Below are 24,887 nucleotides of genomic sequence, written 5' to 3' on the forward strand. Positions count from 1 at the left end.
AAAAAGGCATAAACTAATAAAAAGTTTTGATATTTTTGATATGCATACTATTTATAAAAATTGGTTAGTGCAGAGGGAGACTAAATAATGTTAACTGTTTCAAGCAGTAGTCTGAACGCTAATTAAAGAGTAAAGAGATAGACTTAGAACAATGTTTTTTCCCTCCACAAAACATTTTAACTAGAGGGTCATAGGATATTTATTTTAAAACTTTCTAATCAGTAAAAGAAACATTTCCTTGGTGCAAAAAAGGAACAAACATCACCCAACATTCCCTATAAATTCTTCAGCAAGGAAAATTGGGCGTAATAGAAAAAAAAGAGCACAGATTTTTGTTCCTAAAATAAACTTTATGCAATCACAGGAAGCACTTAGATCCCTTTTTTTCCTCCTCTTGCAGGAAAATGAAACAATCTCTGGGCCACAGAAAATAACACAAGTTTTAGAAAATCCCTGTGGTGTGAGAGAAAAAAAACTTCAAGTGAATCTCTTCTGAGTCCCATCAATGATGTAAAGGACAACAGATGTTCAAAGACTCAGGTACTTCAACAAGAAGTAATTGATTTGTACTGGTGAGAGTGATGACTCCATCCGAGGTTCAGGAAAACAGGACAGCAGAGAGTCACACACACAACACTACAATCAATATGTCTACACACAACTAGCTCCTGGCTTCATTTTGGCTAAAACAGCAAGTGTAAGAAGAGTAATGATGGCAAGAAGTGCAGAAGAAAAGAAGCATAAGAAGAGGGGAAGAAGAAAAAAGTGGATAGGACTATTTTATTTTAGATTGCCAGCAGGTTCCACTAAAAATTAGTAAAAATATGGGCATGCCAATCATGGATGGGGCAATTTAAGAAAAATCAATTCATAACTGTGGATACATATGCAAAAATTCATACACTGCGATTGGGTAGAAGAAAAAGTTTATAACATTTTCATTAAATTTAATTATAGGTGTCAAGAGAATAATATAATACTTTCTGCCTTAAAAGTACTTTTTCTTAGAATATCCAGTTAGGAGGGTATTTTTGCCATTGCTACAAAGGGCACATTAGTAGGCAAACATTTGTATAATCCCACCATAGACTTATCAATTAAGTCCTTCTCAGGATGAAAGATCAAAATATAGTTTATACAGAGTAAATCAGGAAGAACTTCAGACTTTATAGAGATTTCTCCCTCTGTGGCTTTAATGTAAAAGGTGATTCCACAAAATCTTTTTAACACCATCTATTTGGGCTGTGACATTCCATGACCACACCTTGAATTTAACAGGTGAGAAATAGGATAATAAAATAAGTTGCATTCAATAGATTAAAAATGTAGTTTCACATGACTTTTTAGACTGTTGGGTTTTGGAACAGCAACTAGGCAGAATGAACTGCTAAATCATTTACGGTGCCAAAATACACATTTCACTTCCTCATGCTCTTCCATCACCCTTCTCCAGCCCTGGTTCCCTTAGGGAGCTCTTCCTGTGATGGTTTTCCAGCTGGTCTCCCTACTTTCCCAGATTTTGTTACTGAATTCCCCTCCCTCGTATCCCCAGCCCATCACCATGGCCCTCATTTCCTACATGTGGCTGGATCAACCTTTTAAAAATATGGCTTCCATAAGTCACTTCCAGAGTCAAGAACTTATGAGAGCCAGTTTCTTCGTTACCTGACAGAGATAGCTGACACATACATGCACAAACACGTATGCATGTGTGTATGTTTTAATGCAGGTTGTAGCTTTCCACGTACTTTTTAACAACATAACCCAGGGATCATTCCATTTCAGAACATATGGAGGTGCCTTTAGTCTCTTTCATAAGCTGCATGATACTCCACTATAGGGATGTTCCACAATTTATTTAACAAGGCTCTGTGGAAGGGAAATGGGTGGTTGACTGAGCAGAAGGAGGAAATATATTTTTTTCTACAAATGATATTTTTAAGGTTACATCATACACTCAAAAGAATATGTACAAGTGAATATGAACAAGAAACAAAACAATATCAGTGACTCCACCCATCCTCCCAAGTTAAAAAAAAACAAACTAGTTTACCAACACTGTATTTACCTTTGTGTTCCTTTCATGCCTCACTCCCCTGTCTCTCACCCTAAAAGTAACTCTTCCCTGATTTTAATGTTTATCATTCCTATGAGTTTCTAAGAAAATTTTATCACATATGTTTATATTGCTACATCAGAAATTAGTTGGTTTTGCTTGTTTTTGAGTTCTATAAGATGTCTTTGCAAAGGTGTTGCTGAAATAGGATCTCCATACTGTAAACAGTCTTCTGTAACTTGCCATTTTTGCACATTATGTTTCTAAGATTCATCCATTTTTAAAAAGTAGTTGTAGTTCATTCATTATCACTGCTGCAGAATATTCTACTGTGTGACTACACTACAATGAATTTATCCATTCTTCTATTGCCAGACATTTGGGTTATTTGCAGGTTTTTGCTACTCCGAACAGTGCTGCTATGAACACTGTTATATGTCTTCTGGTGCACATGTGCAAGAAGTCCTCTAGGAAATACCAAGAACAGAGTAGTAGGTTATGTGACTGTAATATTGTAACAAAGTGTTCTTCAAAGTGGTTGTTTACCGTTTTACCACCAATGTCTAGGATATGTCCCTTCTAATACTTGGTTTATAAGACTTCTTAATTTTTACAGTCCAGTGAGTATAAGTGGCCTCTCATTGGTTTTGATTTGCATTTTCCTGATTACTACTGGGACTGAGCTGCTTCTCTTATGTTTACTGGCCATTCATGTTTTCTCTTCTGTGAAATGCCTGTTTTGTTTCTATTGTCTAGTTTTCAATTAAGCTATCCTTTTTAAATTTTCTTACTGATTTGTAGGAATTCTTGAATTCTTAGGAATAACTAGTTATAGGCGCTGTAATATGTTCTCTCAGTTTCCAGTTTATCTCCTCAATTTCTATATGATGTCCTTTACCAAAGAGACATTCTTAATTTTAACGTAATGCCAAATTTATCGATCTTTTCTTTTCTTTTGTATTTGCTTAAGAGATTCTACACTCCTAAGGTCACAAGGTCCTACATTTTCTGCAAAATTTTAAATTTTTACTTTTAAAATTGATTTTTATATGGCATAAGGTAGGGATCCAATTTTTTCTGTCCCAGCACTGTTTCCCCAATGATCTGCAATACCCATTTTGTCGTAAATCAAATATTCAAATATGCACACACTGTTTCTAGGTTCTCTATTTGTCAATTTTCCATCTTTTATTAACACTGTCTTAATTACTGTCAGTTTATAGTGTCTTGATATCTGGTAGGAAAAGTTGGCCTCCTTGTCTTCCTGCTTATTTTTCTTCTTCTTCAGGAGTTTCTCAGCTATTCTTGGATCTTTACTCTTCACGTAAATTTTGAAATCAGTTTGTTAGGCTCTATTAAAAGGGAGGATTATTTTTCATGGAATGTCTTTTTATACCTTTAAAATTTTGTCTGGAAGGCATGTATTATAGATAAAAATATATTTTTAAAATCTTACGACTGCTTGTTGTGTCAAGGTCGAACTGCACTTCATGTCATTCAAGGCCCTCTGTAATCTGATCAGTTTTTCCCATCCTATTATCCTATTACCCATGGCATCCAAATATGAAACTACATCTCTAAGTAGGCTAGTTTTCCCACAGCTCCCCAGGAGACACTATATTCCGCCCACTTACACCCATTTCTTTGCTCATATTATTTCCTCCTATTTAATCCCCTATTCTTCAAACCTGATTCCAGATCTTCTTTCTCCAACCCATTTCCCTAAAACTACTAATGTACTTAGAGTTCAGTTCTTATTCATTTTAACATTTACTTTGTGATAGTTTAGTGTCCTCAGTTAAAGTAGAAGCTCCCTATGGACAAGTATGGGCTGGGAAACAGTTGAAGAAATATTTTTGATTGGTTCTTCTCAATGTTAAATGGATTTTAGACTAATCACTATTGTTGACCTTTGGGTCCAGTCACAATAAGGCCTTGTAGTTTGAATATCTTGGCTTTCTTTTGTACTTGATCTCGGTAAGTAACTAGATTAGTGAACTACAAGACAAAGCCAGTAATTAATGGAATTTATTTGCAAGGAACTTTTACAACATAATTAGAAAATACTTTCATCTGCAAAGACAGCCTAATAGCATATTCTCATGGTGGTTTACAATGTATCTGTATAGTCCTCCATCTGAAGAGATGAAAAAGAAACAAGTGTGTGAACCATAATTAAATCCATTAGGCACAGTGTGAGAAATAATGTTTAAACAACAGTTCAACAGCTGCAACACCCATATTCTACAAAATGTTTTTTAATGCTTGAAACAGATACAGTTAAAGATAATTTATTGTTCCTATTTTATATTTCAAAATAAATAACAACAAAAAAATCATTATTGCTTGATACATTCAATTTGTAAAAGACAACTGATGTTATTGTAGAGGTCCAAACTAACCTACAGTATTAAAATTACTAAAGGCATGGGGTATAAATGGGCTAAAACAAAAAATAACAACTACAGAACTTTAAAATATCTACAAAAGATTAAAAATAATAAAGACTAGGAAAGCAGTTTGCAAAAATCTTCAAAAACACAACCACTTTTTGTCTTCTTTTTAAATTAAAGGACATTCTTTTGTTTTAAACATCCTTTATGTATTAATCAAGTTATCTGTTGTTATAAACCTGACATTCCTGGGAATAAAAGTCAGCTACTTTTCAATTAATAAGTTGAAAGTATGGTACATCAATATTTATATAGGCCATCTAATTTCAGACTTTAACAAGGTTTTCAAAGCACTGATATACTTTAAACTGAAGATTGGGTTTAAATGTTATTATTCAAATAAGAGTTTCTGATTAGAAAAGTGGTATATGACCAAATTCTATACTATACTCTATATAGACTTTAAGCCAAATTATTTAAAAATAGCTTTAAATGTGAAAACAATTTGCTGCTTCAGGTCATACAAGCAGATGTGCCAAAAGTAAGAAAAGAAAGCAAATTATTGAACTGATTATGCTTCAAGTTTCCATCTGAACTCCAAACATCAGTAGTCACTCAGACTGGCACAAGGAAGAGACAATGCTCATCTAGTTGTTCAAAAAGGTATCTTTAGTTAAAAAAATGAAGAGAGACTTTGAAAAAGGGATTTGAAAACAACTATACATGGCAACTGTGACATTTCAGGCATTTAAAAAGGGTTATCTTCTTATAAAAATACTATTCTGGAAAGTATAATCCAATATCAGAAATCAATTCATGAATACATCATTCTTTTTTTACTAACCTTATTGAAGTTTAACTGATGCACAATAAACTGAACATATTTAAAGTGCACAACTTGATGAGTTTTGATCTAGGTATATACCTGTGAAAACTTCACCATAATCAAGTTAATGACCATTCCGTTACTTCCCAAAGTTTCCTCATTTCCTTTTTAATCTGTCTCTCTCTCCATACCCTTTCTCTCCCCGTACCCATCTCCAGGCAACCACTGATCTACTTTGTCTAGTAAAGTATGCATTTTCTATAATTGTATGTACATAGAATCACACAGGTTGTACCCTTTTTGTCTGCCTCATTCATTCAGCACTATTATTTTAAGAGTTAATAATTCATTTTAATAATTCACTCTCAAGATTTAATAATTCATTTTAAGATTTAATAATTCATTCCACTTTATTGCTAAGAAGTATTCTATTGCATAGTTACAGACAATTTGGTTTATCCATTCACCTCTTGGTGGACATGTGAGTTCTTTCCAGCATTTGCAAAATATAAAATAAAGTCGCTAGGAATATTTGTATGTAAATCTTCATGTGGATATATATTTGTTTCTCTTGGATAAATATCTAGGAGCAGAAGAGTTCGATTGTATGGTAAGTGCATCTTTAATTTTTTAAGAATGTGCCAGATTGTCTTCCAAATGTAAATGTACTATTTTACATTCCCACCAACAGTGTATGAAAGTTCCAGTGGATTCACATCATCATCGACCCTTGGTGTGGTCAGTCTTTTTCATTGTAGCCATTTTTATAGCTGTGTAGTGGTATCTCGTTGTGGGGTTTTTGTTTTGTTTTGTTTGCATTTCCCTAATGACTAAAGGTGTTGAGTATTTTTCATGCTACTTTTCAATGGTATATCTTCTTTGGTAAAGTCTCTAGTCACATTATCTGCCCATTTTAAAATTGGAGTTTTTGTCTTCTTATTAATGGGTTGTAAGAGTTCTTTATATAGTTTAGATACAAATTCTTTGTCAGATATGTTTTACAAATATTTTCTCCTAGTCTGTACATTTCCTTTTAATTTTCTTAATTATGTTCTTCCAACAGCTGTTTTAAATTTCTGAAGTACAATTTATTAACTTTTTCTTTTATAGATTTATAGCGATTTTCTGTGCCCTAATTAAGCAGTCTTTGCCTAACTCAAGATCATGAAGATTTTTCTCCTATGTTTTCCTTTTAGAAGTTCCATAGCTTTAGATTTTACATTTCGGTATATGATCCGTTTTGATTTTATTTTTGTAGATGTGTAAGGTACAAGGCAAGGTTCATTTCTTTGTAAAAAGCTGTCTAACTGACCACAGTTGCTGAAAAGATGATCTATTCCTCATTGAATTGCCTTGGTACTTTTCTTGAAAATCAAGTTGTCATATCTGTATATGTCTATTTCTGAACACTTTATTCTGTTCCATGGATCTATCTATCTTATACCAATACCACATTGTCTTGATTACTGTAGCTTTATAAATCTTAAATCAAGTAGTGTAAGTCCTCTGACTTTAATTTTCCTTTTTGGAAACTGTTTTGGCTCTCCTGAACCCTCTTTAGTTCCATATAAATTTTAGAATCAAGTTGTCAGTTTCAACAAACGAGTCTCCTGGGATTTTGATTGGGATTGCATTGGATATAGATCAATTTGGGGAGAATAGATATTTTAACAATACTGATTCTTCCAAACAATAAACATGGTATCTCCCACCATTTATTTAAGTTTTCTTTGATTTCTTTCATTAGTGTTTTGTATGTCAGCATAGCAGATCTTGCACATATCTTATTAGATTTATATTTAAATATTACATGTTTTGTGCTATTATAAATTGTACTATTTTCATTTCAAATTCCAATTGTTCACTGCTAATATATAAAAATAAAATTCATTTTTGTATATTGACTTTGGATACTACAACTCTACTAAATTTACTTATTAGTTCTAGTTACTTTTGTGTATATTTTGGGAGATTTTCTCCATAGACAATCATGTTACTTGCGAAAAGACACAGCTTTATTGCTTCCTTTCCAATAGGTATGCTTTTATTTCTTTTTCTATTCCACTGACATGACCTCCAGTACAATATTGAATAAAAGTGGTGAGCCTGGAGAACCTTGCCTTGTTCCCTTTCTTAGGAGGAAAGCAGTCTTTCACCATTAGTTAAGATGTTAAGCGCAAATTTTTTGTAGATGCCTTCTATAAGAGAGGAAATGTTGTCTTTTATTCCCACATTGCTGAGAATTTTTATCCGAAATGCTGAATTTTGTCATACACTTTTTCTACATCTTTTAGAGAAACATATGGTGTTTTTCTTCCTTGGTCTGTCCTTCAGTTTCTTTTTTTCTTTAATCTGCTGTTTACACTGATTGATTTTCAAATGTTGAACCAACCCTGCATTCCCAGGAAAATGACCCCCTTGGTCACAATGCATTACCCTTTCTATATAATGCTGGATTCAATTAAATAATATTTTGCTGAGGATTTTTGTATCTATGCCCACGACGAGTATTTGTGGTTTTTTTGTACTGTCTTTGTCTCGTTTGGGTATTAGGATAATGCTGGCTTCAAAAAATGAGTTGGGAAGTGCTCCCTCCTCTTCTATATTTTGGAAGCGTTCGTGTAGAACTGGCATTATTTCTTCTTTAAATGTTGGGTAGATTTTGCCAGTGATGGCATGTGGGACTGGAGTTTACTTTGTCAATTTACAACTACAACATACATTTCCTTTGGTGATTTATGACATTAAAGTTATTTCTTTTTTAGTGAGCATCCTTCTTCATTCCTGGTAACGTTCCTTATTCTGAAATCTGCCGTACCTGATACTACTACAGCCACTTCACCCTTCTTCTGATGAATGTTCACACTGTATATCTTTTCTATCTACTCCTTTTAATCTATTTGTGTCTTTATATTTAGAATGACTTTTTTTTAGACAATATAAAGTTGGGTCTCGCTCTTCTATCCACTCTGACAATCTCTGATTAGTCTGTTTTGAACATTTATATTCATTGTAATTATCAATATGTTTGGATTAAAATTCTCATCTTGCTAGCTGTTTTCTATTCATTCTAACTGTTCTTCATTCCTTTTATACTTTGATTTCTGCTTGCTTTTGGATTATGTACTTAGGATTCCATTTTATCTCTACTACTGGCTTATTATTTAACCTCATTTTTAAAAATGTTAGTAGTAGTAGGCAGTCAACTGTCTTTTAAAATGATCAGAAACAAGTCAATAAGTATTTTTTTATTTTTAATCATTTTCAGAGATCTTCTTCATTTCTTTGTACAGATCAAAATTTCTATCTGGTATTCTATTCCTTCTGCTTTAAGAACTTCGTATATAGCATTTATTACAGCAAAGCCTGCTATTAATGAATTCTCTTAGCTTTTGTCTGAAAAAAGTGTGAATTGTTTTCACTGACTGCCTTTGAGATTTTCTCATCCTTGTTTTTCCAGCAGTTTTAATATGATATATCTAGGTTTTTAAAATCCCACTTGGAACTTTCTGAGTTTTGTTAATTCCCTAGTTTAATAAATTTTATTTTATTCAGAGAATTCTTAGCAGTTATCTCTTTAAATATTTTTTCTGTCCCAAGGTCCCTCTCCTCCTCTTCTCCTTATGAGATACAATTTATCCCCAGCTCTTATTTGTGTGTATGTGTGTTTTAAACTGTTTATACTCTTCGTACTTCAATTTGGGTACTTCCTGTTTACCTATCTTCCAAGTTCATCAACACTTTCTTCATTTGTGTCAAGTTTACTAACTAGCCCAAAGGTATTCTTCTTCCCTGTTACTTTTTAAATTTCTATTTTACTTGTTCTTATAGTTTCCATCTCTCTGTGAAATTCCTCATCTAATTAAGCTTGTTGTTCACTTTTTCCATTAGCCCCTTTAACATACTAATTAGCCATTTAAAAGTCTTTATTTGATAGTACCAACATCTGAGTCATCTCTGTGTCTGGTTCTGTTAAATGTTTTGTCTATCAAGTAGGGGGTCTATTTTTCTTGCTTTTTATGTTTTATAATTCTTTCATTAAATACTGGTTATCACGAGTAGGACAGTAAAGACTGAGGTAAATAGCATTTATAGCCGAAAATGGGTATGCCTCTTATTTTGCTAGAAACTTAAGGTGCAGCACTGAGTCAATTTCATCAGGAGTTGATCTTATTTAGGTTTTGTTGTTGTTATGGTTAAAGTGCACCACTGGCTTCAGATCTCTCTGGTATTACCTTGTGCCTAAGTTGAAGGATGGGGTTGCCAAAGGATTTTTTCTTATTGTTCCTGCTCTACCCTTAGCTTTTGACCTTCTCTATTCACATTTTTGCTCCCTCCTCCAATAGTAGACTGCTGTTGCTTGATACTTAGTGCTTGCTAGCTTGCTGTGGGGCAGTGGGTTCTTAGTTGTCCTGGCTCAGCCTCAGCTTTGGGCAAGTCCTGTGTCCCTGAGCCTTGGTCATTGGGCTTTCTCGGGGGTCCTCCCTCTCCCCAAGGACAGGATATTTTTAATGGTCCCTGGGGCCAGGATGTCTTTCTCTTCCTATTCCTCTAGGAATAGAGGGTTTTTTCTGTTTCCTCTCCCCAGTCATAATGGGTCTTCATCTGATGACAACAAGATTTGTTGCCCTCCCCCAGTGACTTACAGTATTTGTTCCACAGGGAAGGGAGGTCAGGCAGGGCTCTGTTTTTCTCACAGAAGCAACTGCTCTTCTCCTCCAGGCCTATACACTAAGAAAGGCTTTTTTCAGTACCCTACCCCATGCTCAAATCTCCTCTTAGGTACCCAGTGAAGTCCATAGAGAAAAGTCTATAAGGGGGTGTAAACTCCCCTTCTGTTAGTAGCTTCCAGGGGTTCTAGATTCTCCTGTTATCCACACTCAACTTTTAGCAATGTGTTAAAAATTTTCACTGAATTTGTCTTACCTGTTTGTAGGGAGCTTGATGTCTTTTGTCTGTGCTCTGCCAAAGGCGGGGAAATCCTTACATCCTGTCTCCTTGGAGGGCTCTGTCTTTCCTTACATTTCAGGCTACTATGTTGCACTGTAACTTAGGTTCTCTGGTCAGTTTAATTAAAAGTTATGATTTTGTAGATCATACAGTGTTTTCTTATTGTAAGGGTGGGTACGATGTTCTTTCCAGTCTTCTCCATCCTAAGCAAAATTGAAACTCTCCAGTATTTTGTTGTTGTTGTTTTTGAACTTCAGAAGCTGGCCCTAAAATTTATATGGGAATGCAAAAAATCAAGAATTGCCAAAGTATTCTTGAAGAACATCAAGGTGATGATAAACAAGACAGTGAGTTATTGGTGCAAAGACAGACAAATACACCAATGGAAAAGAATACAAAGCCCAGAAACAGACCCACAGGAACACAAACACTTAATTTACAACAGAGGTGGCATACTGCAGAATAGTGAAGGGAAACACAGTCTCACAAGCGACAATTAGATGTCCACCTGGTGAGAAACTTACACCCACCTTACCTAATAACCAACAGGCCAATTCCACACGGACAGTAGAACAAAACGTAAAAGGCAAAACAACTCAATTGCTTCTACAAGTTAATATAGGGTAATATCTTCATGACTTTGAGTTATATATAAAAAAATCAACAATCATAAAGGAAAATAATGATAAATTTGAATACACTAAGATTAAGATACTTTGTTTATCAAAAGATACCATTAAGAGAGTGAAAGGCAAGTCATAGAGGGGGAAAGATATCTGCAACACATAGAACTGACAAGGATTCATATCAACAATATAAGAATATATACATGCTCCAACAACACATTAGAAAAATGGGCAAGAAATTTGAATGGTACTGCACACAAGAAGATATTTAACTAACCAATAACTATGTAAAGGTGCTCAACTTCATTTGTAATCAGGGAAATGCAAGTTAAAACCACAATGAGATACCACTAAACAACTACCAGTAATTCCACTCCCAGAAATAACTCAACAGAAATTCAAGCACATGAACACCAAGAAAATATATACAAGAATGTTCAGAGCAGCATTATTTGTAATAGTAAAACACTGGAATCAATGCAAATATCCATTTAGACAGTGGAATGGTAAGTTGTTTACTCAAACAATGGGATTCTCTACAGCAAAGGATATGAATAAAGCACAGCTATATGCAACAATAGACATGCATCTCAGAAATATAATACAGAAGAAAAGCAGTCAGTATAGAGCAAAATAAAAGCAGTTAATATAGAGCAAAATACTGTATAGTTCCATTTAATATAAATTTCAAAAAAACAGGCAAAACTATAATGTTTAAGGGTACAGACTTAGGTGCTAAAACATCAGTTTGTTGTTAACTTTGTAAGGGAAGAAGAGGATAGTGATTGTGAAGGAAAACACTGGGGCTTTGGGGATGCTTGTTGTGGTCTCCTCCCTAACCTAGCTGGTAGTTACATGGGTGTTCGCTTTGTAGATAATTAATTGACCTGTATATTTATGTCTTCTGTGCTTTACTGCATATGTAGTATACATCATAATAACCTCCCTTCAATCTCCCTCCTCCCCCCCCAAAAAAAACTTGTGGCCATTAATGAACTTATTTTTTACTAGAGGTGCTTCAAATAGAGTGGTGGACTTATCTGAAATATATTCTTCAGTTCTAACTTTATAGGATTCTAGAAAGGTATTTTGTGTTTCCTTGGAGTCTGGTTGGGGGGATTCCTCCCCTGTTTGGAACTGAGAGACACAGAATCCAGATAATGGTTCAAACAAAAATGAGCTTTATTACTGACAAAAAGCTGGATTAGAGGGTATGTGACCACAGTGGGCTACCAAATACCCTACCTCTAAATTAGATGGACTTGCTTATTACCCAAGTCCAAGGCAGAGGCGGACAGCTTCAGGCTTTCCTGTAGCCTACCTCAGAAAGCTCAGGATTTGGCTGAAATCAAAGAAACACAGATACAAAGAAATTTGCCCATGAGTCACTCCTCTTTCCCCAGGATGGAGTGAGTGGGGGAGCTTGCCTTTCCCTCCTGGACAGGGGAATGGAAATTCTCTACACTCTGTGGAAATGTGAAGAATGAGGAAATAAATATTACCCCTAGCAACAGGCAGACTAGCTATGCTTGATAGTCTATCTGAAGTCAGCTCTCTGAAGCTTAGCAAAGGTTACCAGGGGCAAAAACTTTAGAATAAGCTTCATTCTTGCTCTTAAACCTACTTTCCCCTCCTCCACTTTTAAACCTGGGTATAAACCCCAACCACAATCTTTTTCAGTGGCTTTCCTGGAAGCATCTGCAGAGACTAGTAAGTGAGGGAGAAGGGAGCAGGTGATTATATATGTGAATCTTCTCTAAGTTGTATATTTATGAGTGAAGTCTATCTTTCCCGTTTCTCCATGAGATGTATTAAATTCTGGTACAAGACTTTAAGCACCTCTGGAGCTTATTTAAATTATTCTTTTTCCAGGTAAAGTCAAGCTTGGTTCAGTTACTTGCTTTTTCGTATTTAGAAATACTCAATGATTATCTACATTGGCCTTCTTCCAAAAAGACAATAAAATACAAATACATATCTACAACTTAAAGTTACTTCCTTTTCAGAGTGATGAATGATGATTACTGTGTGTCCACAAATACTTTTATTCATGATTTTAATTAGCATGGATAATTTGGTCCAGGAGATTTCAGTTCAGACACAGCAGTGCAAGTTTGCTTTTTAAAATTATACTCTTATTTTTATTCTGAGATAATTGTAGCTTCACATGCAGCTGTAAGAAATGATACAGAGAGATTCCATTGTGCCCTTTACCCAATTTCCTCCAATGGTAACATCTTGCAAAGCTGTTGCACAATTTCACAACCAAGATACTGACATCCGTACGGTCATGATACAGAGCATTTCCATCCTCACAAGGATTTCTGATGTCGCCTTTGTATAGCCACAAATACAATACCCTCCCCCATCACCAATCCCCTCCTTAACCCCTGGAAACCACTAATCTGCTCTCCATTTCTATAATTCTATCATTTCAAGAATGTTTTATAAATTGAATCATATGGTACAAAACCTTTTCGGATTAGCTTTTTCATTCAGCCTAATTATCTGGAATTTATCCAGGTTGTTGCATGTATCCATAGTTTGTTCTTTTTTTTAATCGCTGAGTAGTATTCCATGGTATGGATATACCACAATTTTTCTAATCATTCACCCATTGGAAAACTCTGGGTTGTTTTGGCTATTACAAATAAAGCTGCTATAAACATCCATGCACAGTTTTTTATGTGAGCATAAGTGTGCAAAAACATGTTTATAATGACATGTAACTCTTTACCTAATTTTCTGGCTGCTTAACTACAGAGCAAAGGAACTCAGGCATTTGCCAAAGGTCACAGACCACCTCCTTGTAAGTAAGGATTAACTAATGACTCTTATCAGTACTTGCAGCTTTATAACCTTGGGAACCCTTGACTGGCACTGGCACTCTCACTCTCTCTCTCTCTCTCTCTCTCTCTCTCTCAGCCTCAATCAGACAAGATGCTTTTCAAGGTATATTCTTTGAAATATGAACTCCAAGAAATGCTCCTAAAGGGGAGGTTGGGAGAGTTCATGGTCAAATAAGTTTGAGGAAATTCTGAATACTATAATCTTACTCCTCTTTTGAAATAAACAAATGCTCTTTGGTGTACAAAAGGAAGGATCCAGTATCCAACTGCCCAAGTTCAAACCTCCACTTGCTAGACAGTAACCTTCAGGAAGACAGTTAACTTTCCCATATCTCAGTTTCCCCATCTGTAAAGTGGAAATAACAACAGTACCCCACTCATATGAATGAAAGATTAACTATAAGGACACGAGAAAACACGTGATAAATGTTAGTTATTATTACTAGTATTGCCATCATAATCAGAATCATTATGATCTTGTTAAAAACACACATGTCCAGACTCCACCCCTGGAGATTGAGATTTATTAAGTCTAGGGGAGAGTCTAGTCCAGATGAACAAGTAGAGGTTTATCTGGAACAAGAATGTGTCCAAGATAGTACTAGAGGCAGGATTCAAACCCAGACCAAACTGCCTGATGGAGAGATGTCACACTTAACATCCATACTCACATTCAGTAAATTCTTTAACTCTGTAGTCTTGCAAAAAGAGCACAGTTCTCTCCTGAACTGAAGGTTGGGCTTGTAATATAAACTCGTGATTCCTTAAGGGGTAGTTCGATAAAATAAAATGCAGTTCTGTGAAGCTGGTACACAACAGCTTGCAAAACAATTCCTAAATGTAGCAGTAAGCATCGGTATGTAAAAACTTTGTTAAGTCATTGTTTAGCAAATCAAATTTGAAGATAAGACATTATTTCTTTAGAAATACAAGAAAACAACTATGATTGCTATTATTTCTGTAGATTTCACCACCACACTGCTGATTTCCAAAGGTCTTACTGTCAAGCACCGGGCGGATTTCCAAGACACTTGGGGAATCACTCTGGAGGTGGTGGCAATCTTCTTACCACTTCGGTAGCAATCCTCAGGTAGGCTTTGGCCTGGAAAAGAACAGATTTGTTTGTTCTATATTTCTCCCTAGTAGACATCAAATGACTCACAAACTGTTTGCCATAGCTGTCTACTGAATTGAATAGTAGAAAGGCTGAATTAGATGAGGAAACTCAATAGTTAGAAGATACTGCTATGAACATTGCATGTAGGGCAGGGGAGAAAGGGGTTTAGATTATTTGGAAGGGGACTTTCCAAAAAAAATATTTAGTAGCAGCAATTACTGTTTTTCAAACTCTAACTCCTGTGTCAGCAAACTAGCAACCCAGTCTAGCTGCAGAAAACTTACACCTTCCTCTTCTGACAAATTGATATCTTGAGTTAGATACTGCCAAACTTCTTTGGCATAAGGGCTATTAGTCATTTTTGAAAAGGCTATCTATTACCACCCTATGTTTATCTTCAGAAAGCATTTTCTTTATTCTCTCTGACAATGGTGTCTAATACCAGCACCAAGCACCCCTAGGCTCCTCCATTTGGTGAGATTTAAGTACCACGCAAGAATTCCTGGAATCAGTTGTCACACTCTTCATCTCTGGCACCCCAGTACAACAGAACACGAAAAGCAGCTCCCAGGTGCTAAGTGGGCCACAACTAACCTAATGCCTGCACAGTCCAGTTAGAACAATGGTTATGGCATTTGCATTTTAAAGTTTTAAACAATTGAAATGTAAATACTACTTATTTCTCCTATCTTATCTATAAAAAGTAACTGTAAGACAATAGTAAGATTTTCTAGAACCAGAAATTTATACATTTATATGTTTACCGTTGCATACATACTACTTCTACTTCTACTACTGCTGCTGCCGCCGCCGCCGCTGCTAATACTACTGGTACTACTACTGCTACTACTGGAAGTAATGGTAAGAGCTAAATTTTACTTGAGTACTTAATATCTGCCAAGTATTATTTCATCTATCCTCAAGTTACCCTAAGGGGTAAATTCTGTCACGATTCCCACTTTATAGACAAGAAAACCAAGACCGTGAAAGGTGAAGAGTCTTGTCCACAGCATCACAGCTAGTGTGAGATGAGCTGGGCTCTAAACCCAGGCTGACCAGCTCCCTGACTCCGCATGGTAAAAGGACTGTTTGAGTCTTCTTCACCCTGACTTGATGAAGCGTTTAACTGTGTTTCACACATCTTGATTTTTTAAAACTATGCTTGAAAGTAAATGTTTCCTCCATTGGGGGAAATATTTTAATATAGACCTCTCTGTATTTACATTATGAAGTTGATACAATGTATTAAGAAATCAGCAATTTGAAAAACAAAATAATTTTGATATAATATATATATATATATTAAATCTTGTGCCACAAAGAGAAACCCATATTTGTAACTCACACCACAAACTTAAATATTTGCCACATATTAAGATCATAAAGAAAGAACAAAAAATGCATATACACACACACATATTTGTGTGTGTGTATATGTACCTGTATCTGTGGATACATATGTATATATACATATACATATAAACAAGGAGCTATTGTATAGCACAGGGAATGCTGCTCAATATTCTGAAAAGAATTTGAAAAAGAATAGATACATATATACCTTAAAAAAAAAAAAAGGTTACTTACATTTCCCCCCTGGGGGGTGGTGAAAAAAGCCAGTCATGTCTGTTATCTCTCAATCAACATGTTGGAAAATTGTTCATTATGAAAATTTTAAGTGATACTAATTACAATAATGACAAACCTTTAAGTGTATGTTGTCTGTATGTATATTGCTATGCTACTTGTTTCCTTGTTGAAACATAAAATATATGTTTCACGTTACTACTTTAAATCTTATATTTTGGCTCTACTTCTTGAAAAAAAATCCAATGATTATAGTCAGAAATGTTTGACTTTAAAAGGAGCAATTGGTTATTTATAATATTAATAATTGATATATTTGGGTTTGTATTTATCAAGCTTTTGTGGTCTCTCCAAAAGACCTGGTTTAATTTCTTATTCAAGCTATGCTAATTTATTTTCTACTAACTTTTAAAAATAAGTATAAACTTGACCCCTTTTCTTTGGAAGTTGTATATTTAATATTTGTCAGTTTTTAACCTAGAAACATCAGTATAATTTAAAAACTAATCAGAGAGTAATTCTATTTAGTACCTTTAAGATCTACCTTGACAGTGTAAGGACATTACACATAAATCTACTTTCAAATGCTACTTTTTCATTGGTGATACATATTTAAAAATTTTTTTTAAATACATGCACTGGTCCTAAGTGCACAGATCAGTGAAACTGTACACACTGAACACACCTCTGTAACTCAACACCTATGTCAATAAACAATACCTATGTCAGATCACTGAAAAAAACAACAACAACTATGTTCAATCCCTAATAGTTGAATTATACTTTATTTTACCAGGAAACTGTTAAAATTTCATTTGCGTCCTTTTTTTTTTTTAAAGAATAGTTCTCAAAACATGAATAAGGCCTTATACGTTTTTACTGAGTACATACTATACCAAGTACTAGTATAGGTAATCTCATTTATGTAATCTCATAAGTAATCTCACTTATGTAAAATAAACACTATTGGTTCAATGTGGATGAAGAACTTGGAGTTGTCTGCTCAAAGTCACAAAGTCAGCAGGCTGGAGAACATTCACACGTGGGTCCACCTGACTCCAAAGCCCAGCTCCTTCTACCACATTACATATTAAACAGTAAATCCAAACTACAAGTAATTCTAATCATAATGCTCTATGTAAAAATGGTTTCAGTCTCTGCTATAGTTAACAACAAAAGACTTTGTTTAAAAATGGAAATAACATATACTTTATAAAGAAATATTTCTCTTAAATCTAAAAGTGCTGATTTTCAGCCATGCATCTTTTTTTTAAAATCATCTTTATTGGAGTATAATTGCTTTACAATGGTGTGTTAGTTTCTGCTGTATAACAAAGTGAATCAGCTATACATATATCCCCATATCCCCTCCCTCTTGCGTCTCCCTCCCACCCTCCCTATCCCACCCCTCTAGGTGGTCACAAAGCACCGAGCTGATCTCTCTGCTATGTGGCTGCTTCCCACTAGCTATCTGTTTTACATTTGGTAGTGTATATATGTCAATGCTACTCTCTCACTTCGTCCCAGCCTTCCCCTTCTCCGTGTCCTCAAGTGCATTCTGTATGTCTGCATCTTTATTCCTGTCCTGCCCCTAGGTTCATCAGAACCTACAAGGAATAAATGCTGGAGAGGGTATGGAAAAAAGGGAACCCTCCTGCGCTGTTGGTGGGAATGTAAATTGATACAGCCACTATGGAGAACAGTATGGAGGTTCCTTAAAAAACTAAAAATAGAACTACCATATGATCCAGCAATCCCACTACTGGGCATATACCCTGAGAAAACCACAATTCAAAATGAGTCATGTACCACAGTGTTCATTGCAGCTCTATTTACAATAGCAAGGACATGGAAGCAACCTAAGTGACCATCGACAGATGAATGGATAAAGAAGATGTGGCACATATATACAATGGAATATTACTTGGCCATAAAAAGAAATGAAATTGAGTTATTTGTAGTGAGGTGGATGGACCTAGAGTCTGTTATACAGAGTGAAGTAAGTCAGAAAGAGAAAAACAAATACTGTATGCTAACACATGCATCTTTATAAATACCTTTTATCTCCCAGTAGCTTTTCTAGGTTTTTAAAGCCTAATATTTTACAATGAAAATTTAAAGCTCACTAAGGCAAGCTGAGGCCATATCATTCTATAATCTTAGTTCTAACTTATGTTAAATTAGAGACATAAACCTATCTGACTGCACAAAATACTGAATGATTCCATAATAATCAACTTTGCTACATTTAACCTTTGCTTTTTAACGGACTATCTCTAAGCTTAAACTTTCAATATATCACACTCAAAGCAATGGTTAGATTTTTATTTGCTGAGAAACCACTAAAAGTGCTTAGTTTAACAGTTTCAATTTCCACAAAACTGTTGAGATTGAATTTTTTCAACCAGTGCAATATCATTTCAACAAATACTTTTTGGTTCTTATTGTGTGCAAAGCATTGTTTCAGGAAATCTGTGGGAGGTAACAATAAAAAAGGGAGGCAGAAGTGCTCACTGGTGAAGAGGTGGGGCCTTGAGATCAGACAGGTATGGTTTAAAATCCTGGTTCCATTACTTATTAACACTGGCCCTGGGCAAGTTAAGTAACCCTTCTAGGCTCAGTTCCCATATGTGTAAAATGGTTATAATAATAGTATGTACCTCAAAGGGCTTGGGGGCATATTAAGTAAGAATAAACTATGTGAAGTACTGGAATATAAGAAGCAAATAATAAATACTAGTGGCTACTATTATTACTATTATGTCCTCAAGTAATTTACAATCTCATTGAAGAGCTCATATTAACATATCCTTTTGGACACTTTTTCTGCCTGAGGAATAAGTAAATTAAATCCCTTCCTTCTGTTTAATCCACAACTAGGAAAAGCAAACATATACATGTCATATGTAAAAAATATGATTTAGATTTCTCAGACTATTAATACTCTCTTTCTCAACAACTCAATTCTACATGAACTAACCCTTCTCTCCTATTCAAGATCTTTCATTGGGCCACCTAGAGACACAGATAATACAGCTGGATCTTATTTGTCTGCTCTGTCATTATCAAGTAAAGGAACTGGATGGCAACCAAAGTGCAGAAGTTTTATGGTGAGCTTTTCCCTTTGTCTTTGTTTTTAAATATTTGAAGTTCTAATTTTCCATACACAGTCATTTCATATTAGGACTATGAGGTAATAATGTAGAAATTATAAGATAATAAAGTTTCTATTTACATTTAAAAGTCTTTACCAGGAATATCTTATAGCACACTTTTTAACACATCAATATTAAGACCTTTACTTGACAAAAAGAATGAAACCACAAAATTAACAGTCAATCATGAGTCCATCACTGTGTCCCGGACTCAAATCAAAGGCAAAAGGTAGATATAGTTGAATGAACAATTATAATTACACAAACAAGAGGAAATGCTATTGAATTTAAGAGCTCTGAATCCTAAAGTGTCCACTTTCTCTCCCTTCCTCTATTGCTTTCTCTGGCTATTTTACACTACTTATATTTGGAGTTTCAATTACTCCCCTTTCCTCAGTGGTGCACGTATGCAGAAGGTTCTGACCTTTGGCTGAGTAGGCAGAAGCCTGATGGAGCTTTTTATTTATTTATTTTTTTTGCGGTACGCGGGCCTCTCACTGTTGTGGCCTCTCCCGTTGCGGAGCACAGGCTCCGGATGCGCAGGCTCAGCGGCCATGGCTCACGGGCCCAGCCACTCCGCGGCATGTGGCATCTTCCCAGACCAGGGCACGAACCCGTGTCCCCTGCATCGGCAGGCGGACTCTCAACCACTGCGCCACCAGGGAAGCCCTGATGGAGCTTTTTAATTGGTACTGTAACCCTTCCCAACTTTTCCAATGATGCCTCAAAGTCAGCACATTTCATACCTTTCGATTAATCACTGTGCTCTTAGTGTTTGTCTCTTCTGAAAGTTAAATATTACTGGGAGAGTTAAATCCCTAATGCCTAATTTTCAAAGATTTTATGGGCAGAGAATGAGAGCCCTGGAACCTGGTGCTGAGAGGAGGGAGTGATGGAAGATGGAGAAGAGAAGGTAGAATTAGAAAGAAGACAAAAAGCTAAAGATGAAACTTTTACTTGTTAATAAATTTGCCTGTAGTAAACCCCTAAAAGCAAACAATAAAAAGTATCAATCTAAGGGGCTAACTATTAACAAATAATTTTGCATATTCCGTCCCATTAACTTTTGCAGAAGTTTATCACGTTGGCAAGTAAACACTTCCTTCATTCTTTAAATGAAGACATGCAGGTAGAATGGGCACTAAGCTTCCATGCATATGGTAGAATTTGTTCAGAGGGCTGTGACCAGCTTCTGAGAGCGTATTTCCATTTAAGTTCATAGAGCAAAAGGGAAGGGGATTATCAGGAGGTAAGATTCACCATAAGAATAACCAGAAGGATCCTGATTCCAGGACTCAGCAACAGCTTCCTAATATCTAGGACAATATCTTTAATGCTGAAGCTGAGAACTCTACCCATATCTCATGAGTCAAATTCTGCTCTGATTTTTAGATGCCACCAAAGAGTGACATTTATTTGAAGCTACGTAAGGGGAAGGGCAAAAATGGACTCAATCCTTTGATAAAGGGCAGAAGAAAGACATTTATTGCTATAGCATCTTATACAGAACATTTCAGAAGACATAAATACTCATAGTTGTATTCTACTTGGCATTTTTCAAAGTATTTTCACATTATCATCTCATTTAATCCTTCTCATTATGATAACAATTTACAGATGGAGAGAAAGGTTCAGAGACATGAGGGAACTTGCCTAAGGTCACACTTAGAAAGTGGCATTCTTCTTAATGAAACCCCAAGCTAATACAGATTAATGCTTTTCCTTTCATGCAGAGACCTCTTTGAGAATCTAATAAAGCCCTTGTTCAGTTCCTCAGAAAAATGCACGCTCATACATTCTGGATATAACTTCATGGGATTCTCAGACCCAGGTTAGGATCCTCTCTGTATTATGCCCTGTGGTTGTGCACACCAGTGGGACCTGAGGGGCAGAGTGTGCCCACCCTCTTCTCTAGATCTCTGTGATATGAAAAGGAGGTGAACTGAAATCTAGCCTACATATACACAATAGAGAGACACTGAAGTAATCTTGCAATTAATTAGGAAGGGAAGCAGATACTGCACCAGGAAGAGGATCCATGGGCTATGGTTTCAGAGCTGAGTGTGGAAATAGCCTCTAGTACTACCTTAGACAAATTCCTTACTATAAATGAATCTCGCTTCTTCATCTGAAAAATGGAGATTATCATACATATCTCACAAATGTGCTATGAGAATCAAATAATGTATTTAATACACTCAAGTACTGTACTCACTTCTTAGAAGGAATTGAGGAAATCATAGCTATTAGTAGAATGTGATACAACGGAAAGAGGACAATATTTGGAAGGAACAGACTTGCCTTTTAATCACATCTTGCCATTTATTAGTTCTGTGACCTTGGGACACCTATTTAGCTTCTATGAGCCTCGGTTTCCTCATCTGCAAAATGCAGACTATTTATATATTACATTAAGTTCTTGTGAGCATAGAAAGTATATAAATGTCTAACAGTGTCTAGCATACTCTAACTGCTATTATTATTAGGAAGGTGGTTAATAATAATGAATGTCTGCAATCTAAGAGTAGGAAGCAATAACTTCCATGGAAACAAATTAAATACAAGGCTCCATTTTTTTTCCTTTTCACGGACATGTCTAAATCTTAAAATTGCTCAGAAGTCTTCATATATAAGGCAGAAGTCTTCACATGTAAGGCTGACAATGTGGTGCATGAAATTCTCACTACTTTAGCAGAGACCTCACCAAATCAAATCTAACTTAAACCCCAAAGAGGCAGCTTGCTCACATTCCCATAAATGTCACCCAGCAACAGTAAAATAATAGGTCTAATGTTTACGTAAATGTAAATGAGATTTTAAAAACATGTAACTCCAACAAACTCTACAAACATTGTTGTTTAGAGTTTTAAATCATATTACCTTTTGATGGTTGCTATATGTTCTCTGTTATAGTACATTCCTTTAACTTTTTGAAATGTTTCTTGCTTTTGGAGAATCTCAAAGAAAACAAGCAATAATGGACAGGTGGGAAAATATTTAAAAACGTAAGTTCATAATTGAATTGAACTAGTAGGTAATTATTTGTATTCACCATAGAATGTCTTTAAATTGTCTGTTCTCAGGAAGCATTTAAAAGTGTGTAATTTAAAAACCCTCAATTTTCATACAACTTTTCATTCACTGCATTAAGTACACCTATGGTAGTTGAGATTGCCAGACTTCAACTATGAAAGCAATAAAAGGTTATGGTTTTTGCTTATCCAAAAGATTTCTAAGAAAAGACTGAAAAGGAAATTTAATGTTTATTATCTAAAAGGCAGAGAAAAGAAAAACAATGATAAGTACTACATTGCGTTTACTCAGAGATCATATTCCCAGCAACTCAATCACCTATATCATAACTGCCAACCCTTAAGAAAGAGAAAGGAGCTCTGGGCACCTAAAAGAGATAATTCAGAATGAATCTACTTTACCAATCTGAGACTCCTGACTGTCAGTTTTGCCCTTACTTTATTCACAGCTCTAACCAAGCTTGGCTCTTTTATTTTCCAGTTCACATGGGATTACAGGAAGCAAGCTAGAATAAAAGGGGTAGTAGTTATGGACAGACAAAATAATGGTACTATAAAGTTATACTCATTACATAAGGGAAAAAAAGGAACTACTAGAAGACTAATTGGGGCTGCTTGGCAAAGGAGCACAAAAACGACATCAAAACTGATGTACCAGATGACGGCTCACTTTCAAACCTAAATAGCAAGTGCTACTTAGGAAAGAAGAGATATATATGGATGATTTTATTTCTATTTTAAAAAGGAGTAAAATTAAAGAATTTATGCTTAAAGGCATTAAGCTTCAGCAATCTTTGAAAATCTATCAACTGTATCTCCAATGATATTAGCTAATGAAACACTACTAGTTTTCCCACCTCACCTCCTCAATCTTATTTATTAAAATAAATGCAATGAAAATCCCATCTCTAAAGGTTTATACAGTTTCCCTATATCCGACTCAATATTTTCTTGTATTAGGTTTCCTTCTCCCAACAATCAGATGAACTTCTAATACTGAAATATAATAACCTCGGGCAGTTAGATATTGCTAGCCAGCAACATAAGAACTCTACAAGCTCTTACTGTTCGTGTTCTTCATGAAAAAACTGGTTGGGTGACAATTCTTTGTAGGTGAACGTGTCCAGCTGATAATTCAGAGTCAGCACTGGTATGTCTACCATATAAAATAGTAACTTAAAGATACTTTGGATATGTTAACTAATCTTTGTTTAACATATGTATTCCAAATAGACAAACTTGATCTCCCCAACTTCCTTTCTATACATCAAAAAGTATATATCCTGTGAAAAGAAATTAAAATACATATTTAGAAATATAACTTACCTCATCACTTTCAGGCTGTGAAAACACAATCGGCTGGCCTGTATCTGAAGCTTCCCGTATATTAAGATGTAAGGGAATATCTCCTAAAAGAGCCCACCAGATATCCATTAGTACCGCAAAAGTGTATATTGGCTTTTAGAATTTAATTCTTTGAATTGCAGAAAGAAACAAATCGACTCAAATCAACCTGAGTTATGACTATCCTCAAATCGCTAAATCTCTGAAAAACAAATTTCAAATGAAAATTAGGGGCAAAATATTCCATTTGAGGGCAGTTCCATGATCACATATGTATATATGAAAGCAGTGTGGCAGCCAATCATGGAATAAGGCCTCTGATTTATTCTTTGCTGGAAGTCTTTCAGCAACAAATGGCCTGGAAGACATCTGTAAATTTTTCTCCCTGTAATAACTGATATAGACATATCTTGCCACATAATAAGAGGAAATTGAAGAGGAAAAGATGGGGTGGCAAAGTAGTTTAAAAAAAGCCAACAAAATAATCTTCCTGAGGCAGATGACTGAGCTAAGAGAACTGCTGAAAATTAGGCCAGACCTGTTATTTCAACTATCTGCCTCTTTATCAGATAGAATTATTTTTCTTTTATTATGTATTAATCTATATAGCATTATATATAACTTGTGAGCTTGATGAGCTCTCAGAAAATATATAAGAACCCCCAATATACAGACTTGAGGTCAGAGAGGGTATGTGTCTTCCCTGAGGATATATTAGGTAGTAGGATTTAGAGGAAAAATGCTCTGATCCATCATCCAATTGACTCTTTCTACCACACCATTACAAATGAAGCCTTTCAAAAGGCTGAGATTAAAAATGAAGTAGGGCTTCCCTGGTGGCGCAGTGGTTGAGAGTCCGCCTGCCAATGAAGGGGACACAGGTTTGTGCCCCGGTCTGGGAAGATCCCACATGCCGCGGAGCGGCTAGTCCCGTGAGCCATGGCCGCTGAGC

General features: G+C 35.5%; 1 protein-coding gene across 16 annotated transcripts in view; it reads right to left on the bottom strand.

Annotated features, from left to right (window-relative positions):
- Positions 1–1,712: 1,712 nt before the first annotated feature.
- The window catches only part of NUBPL (NUBP iron-sulfur cluster assembly factor, mitochondrial), a 277,378-nt gene continuing 254,203 nt past the window's right edge, over positions 1,713–24,887 (bottom strand). For 13 of the 16 annotated variants that reach the window (XM_079908479.1, XM_079908469.1, XM_079908480.1 and 10 more), the window contains 2 exons: positions 23,918–24,000; positions 10,518–14,802 (listed from right to left, as the gene is read on the bottom strand). In XM_079908479.1, coding sequence (XP_079764605.1) covers positions 14,740–14,802; positions 23,918–24,000 — 146 coding nt within the window. In that variant the 3' untranslated portion in view covers positions 10,518–14,739. Of the gene's footprint in view, positions 1,870–10,201; positions 10,492–10,517; positions 14,803–23,917; positions 24,001–24,887 lie in introns of those variants that run through there. The other 3 variants (XR_013825372.1, XR_013825373.1, XR_013825374.1) reach the window with 3 other exon arrangements.

Source organism: Stenella coeruleoalba (genome assembly GCF_951394435.1).
Source record: "Stenella coeruleoalba genome assembly, chromosome: 2".
Classification (NCBI taxonomy): Eukaryota; Metazoa; Chordata; class Mammalia; order Artiodactyla; family Delphinidae; genus Stenella; species Stenella coeruleoalba.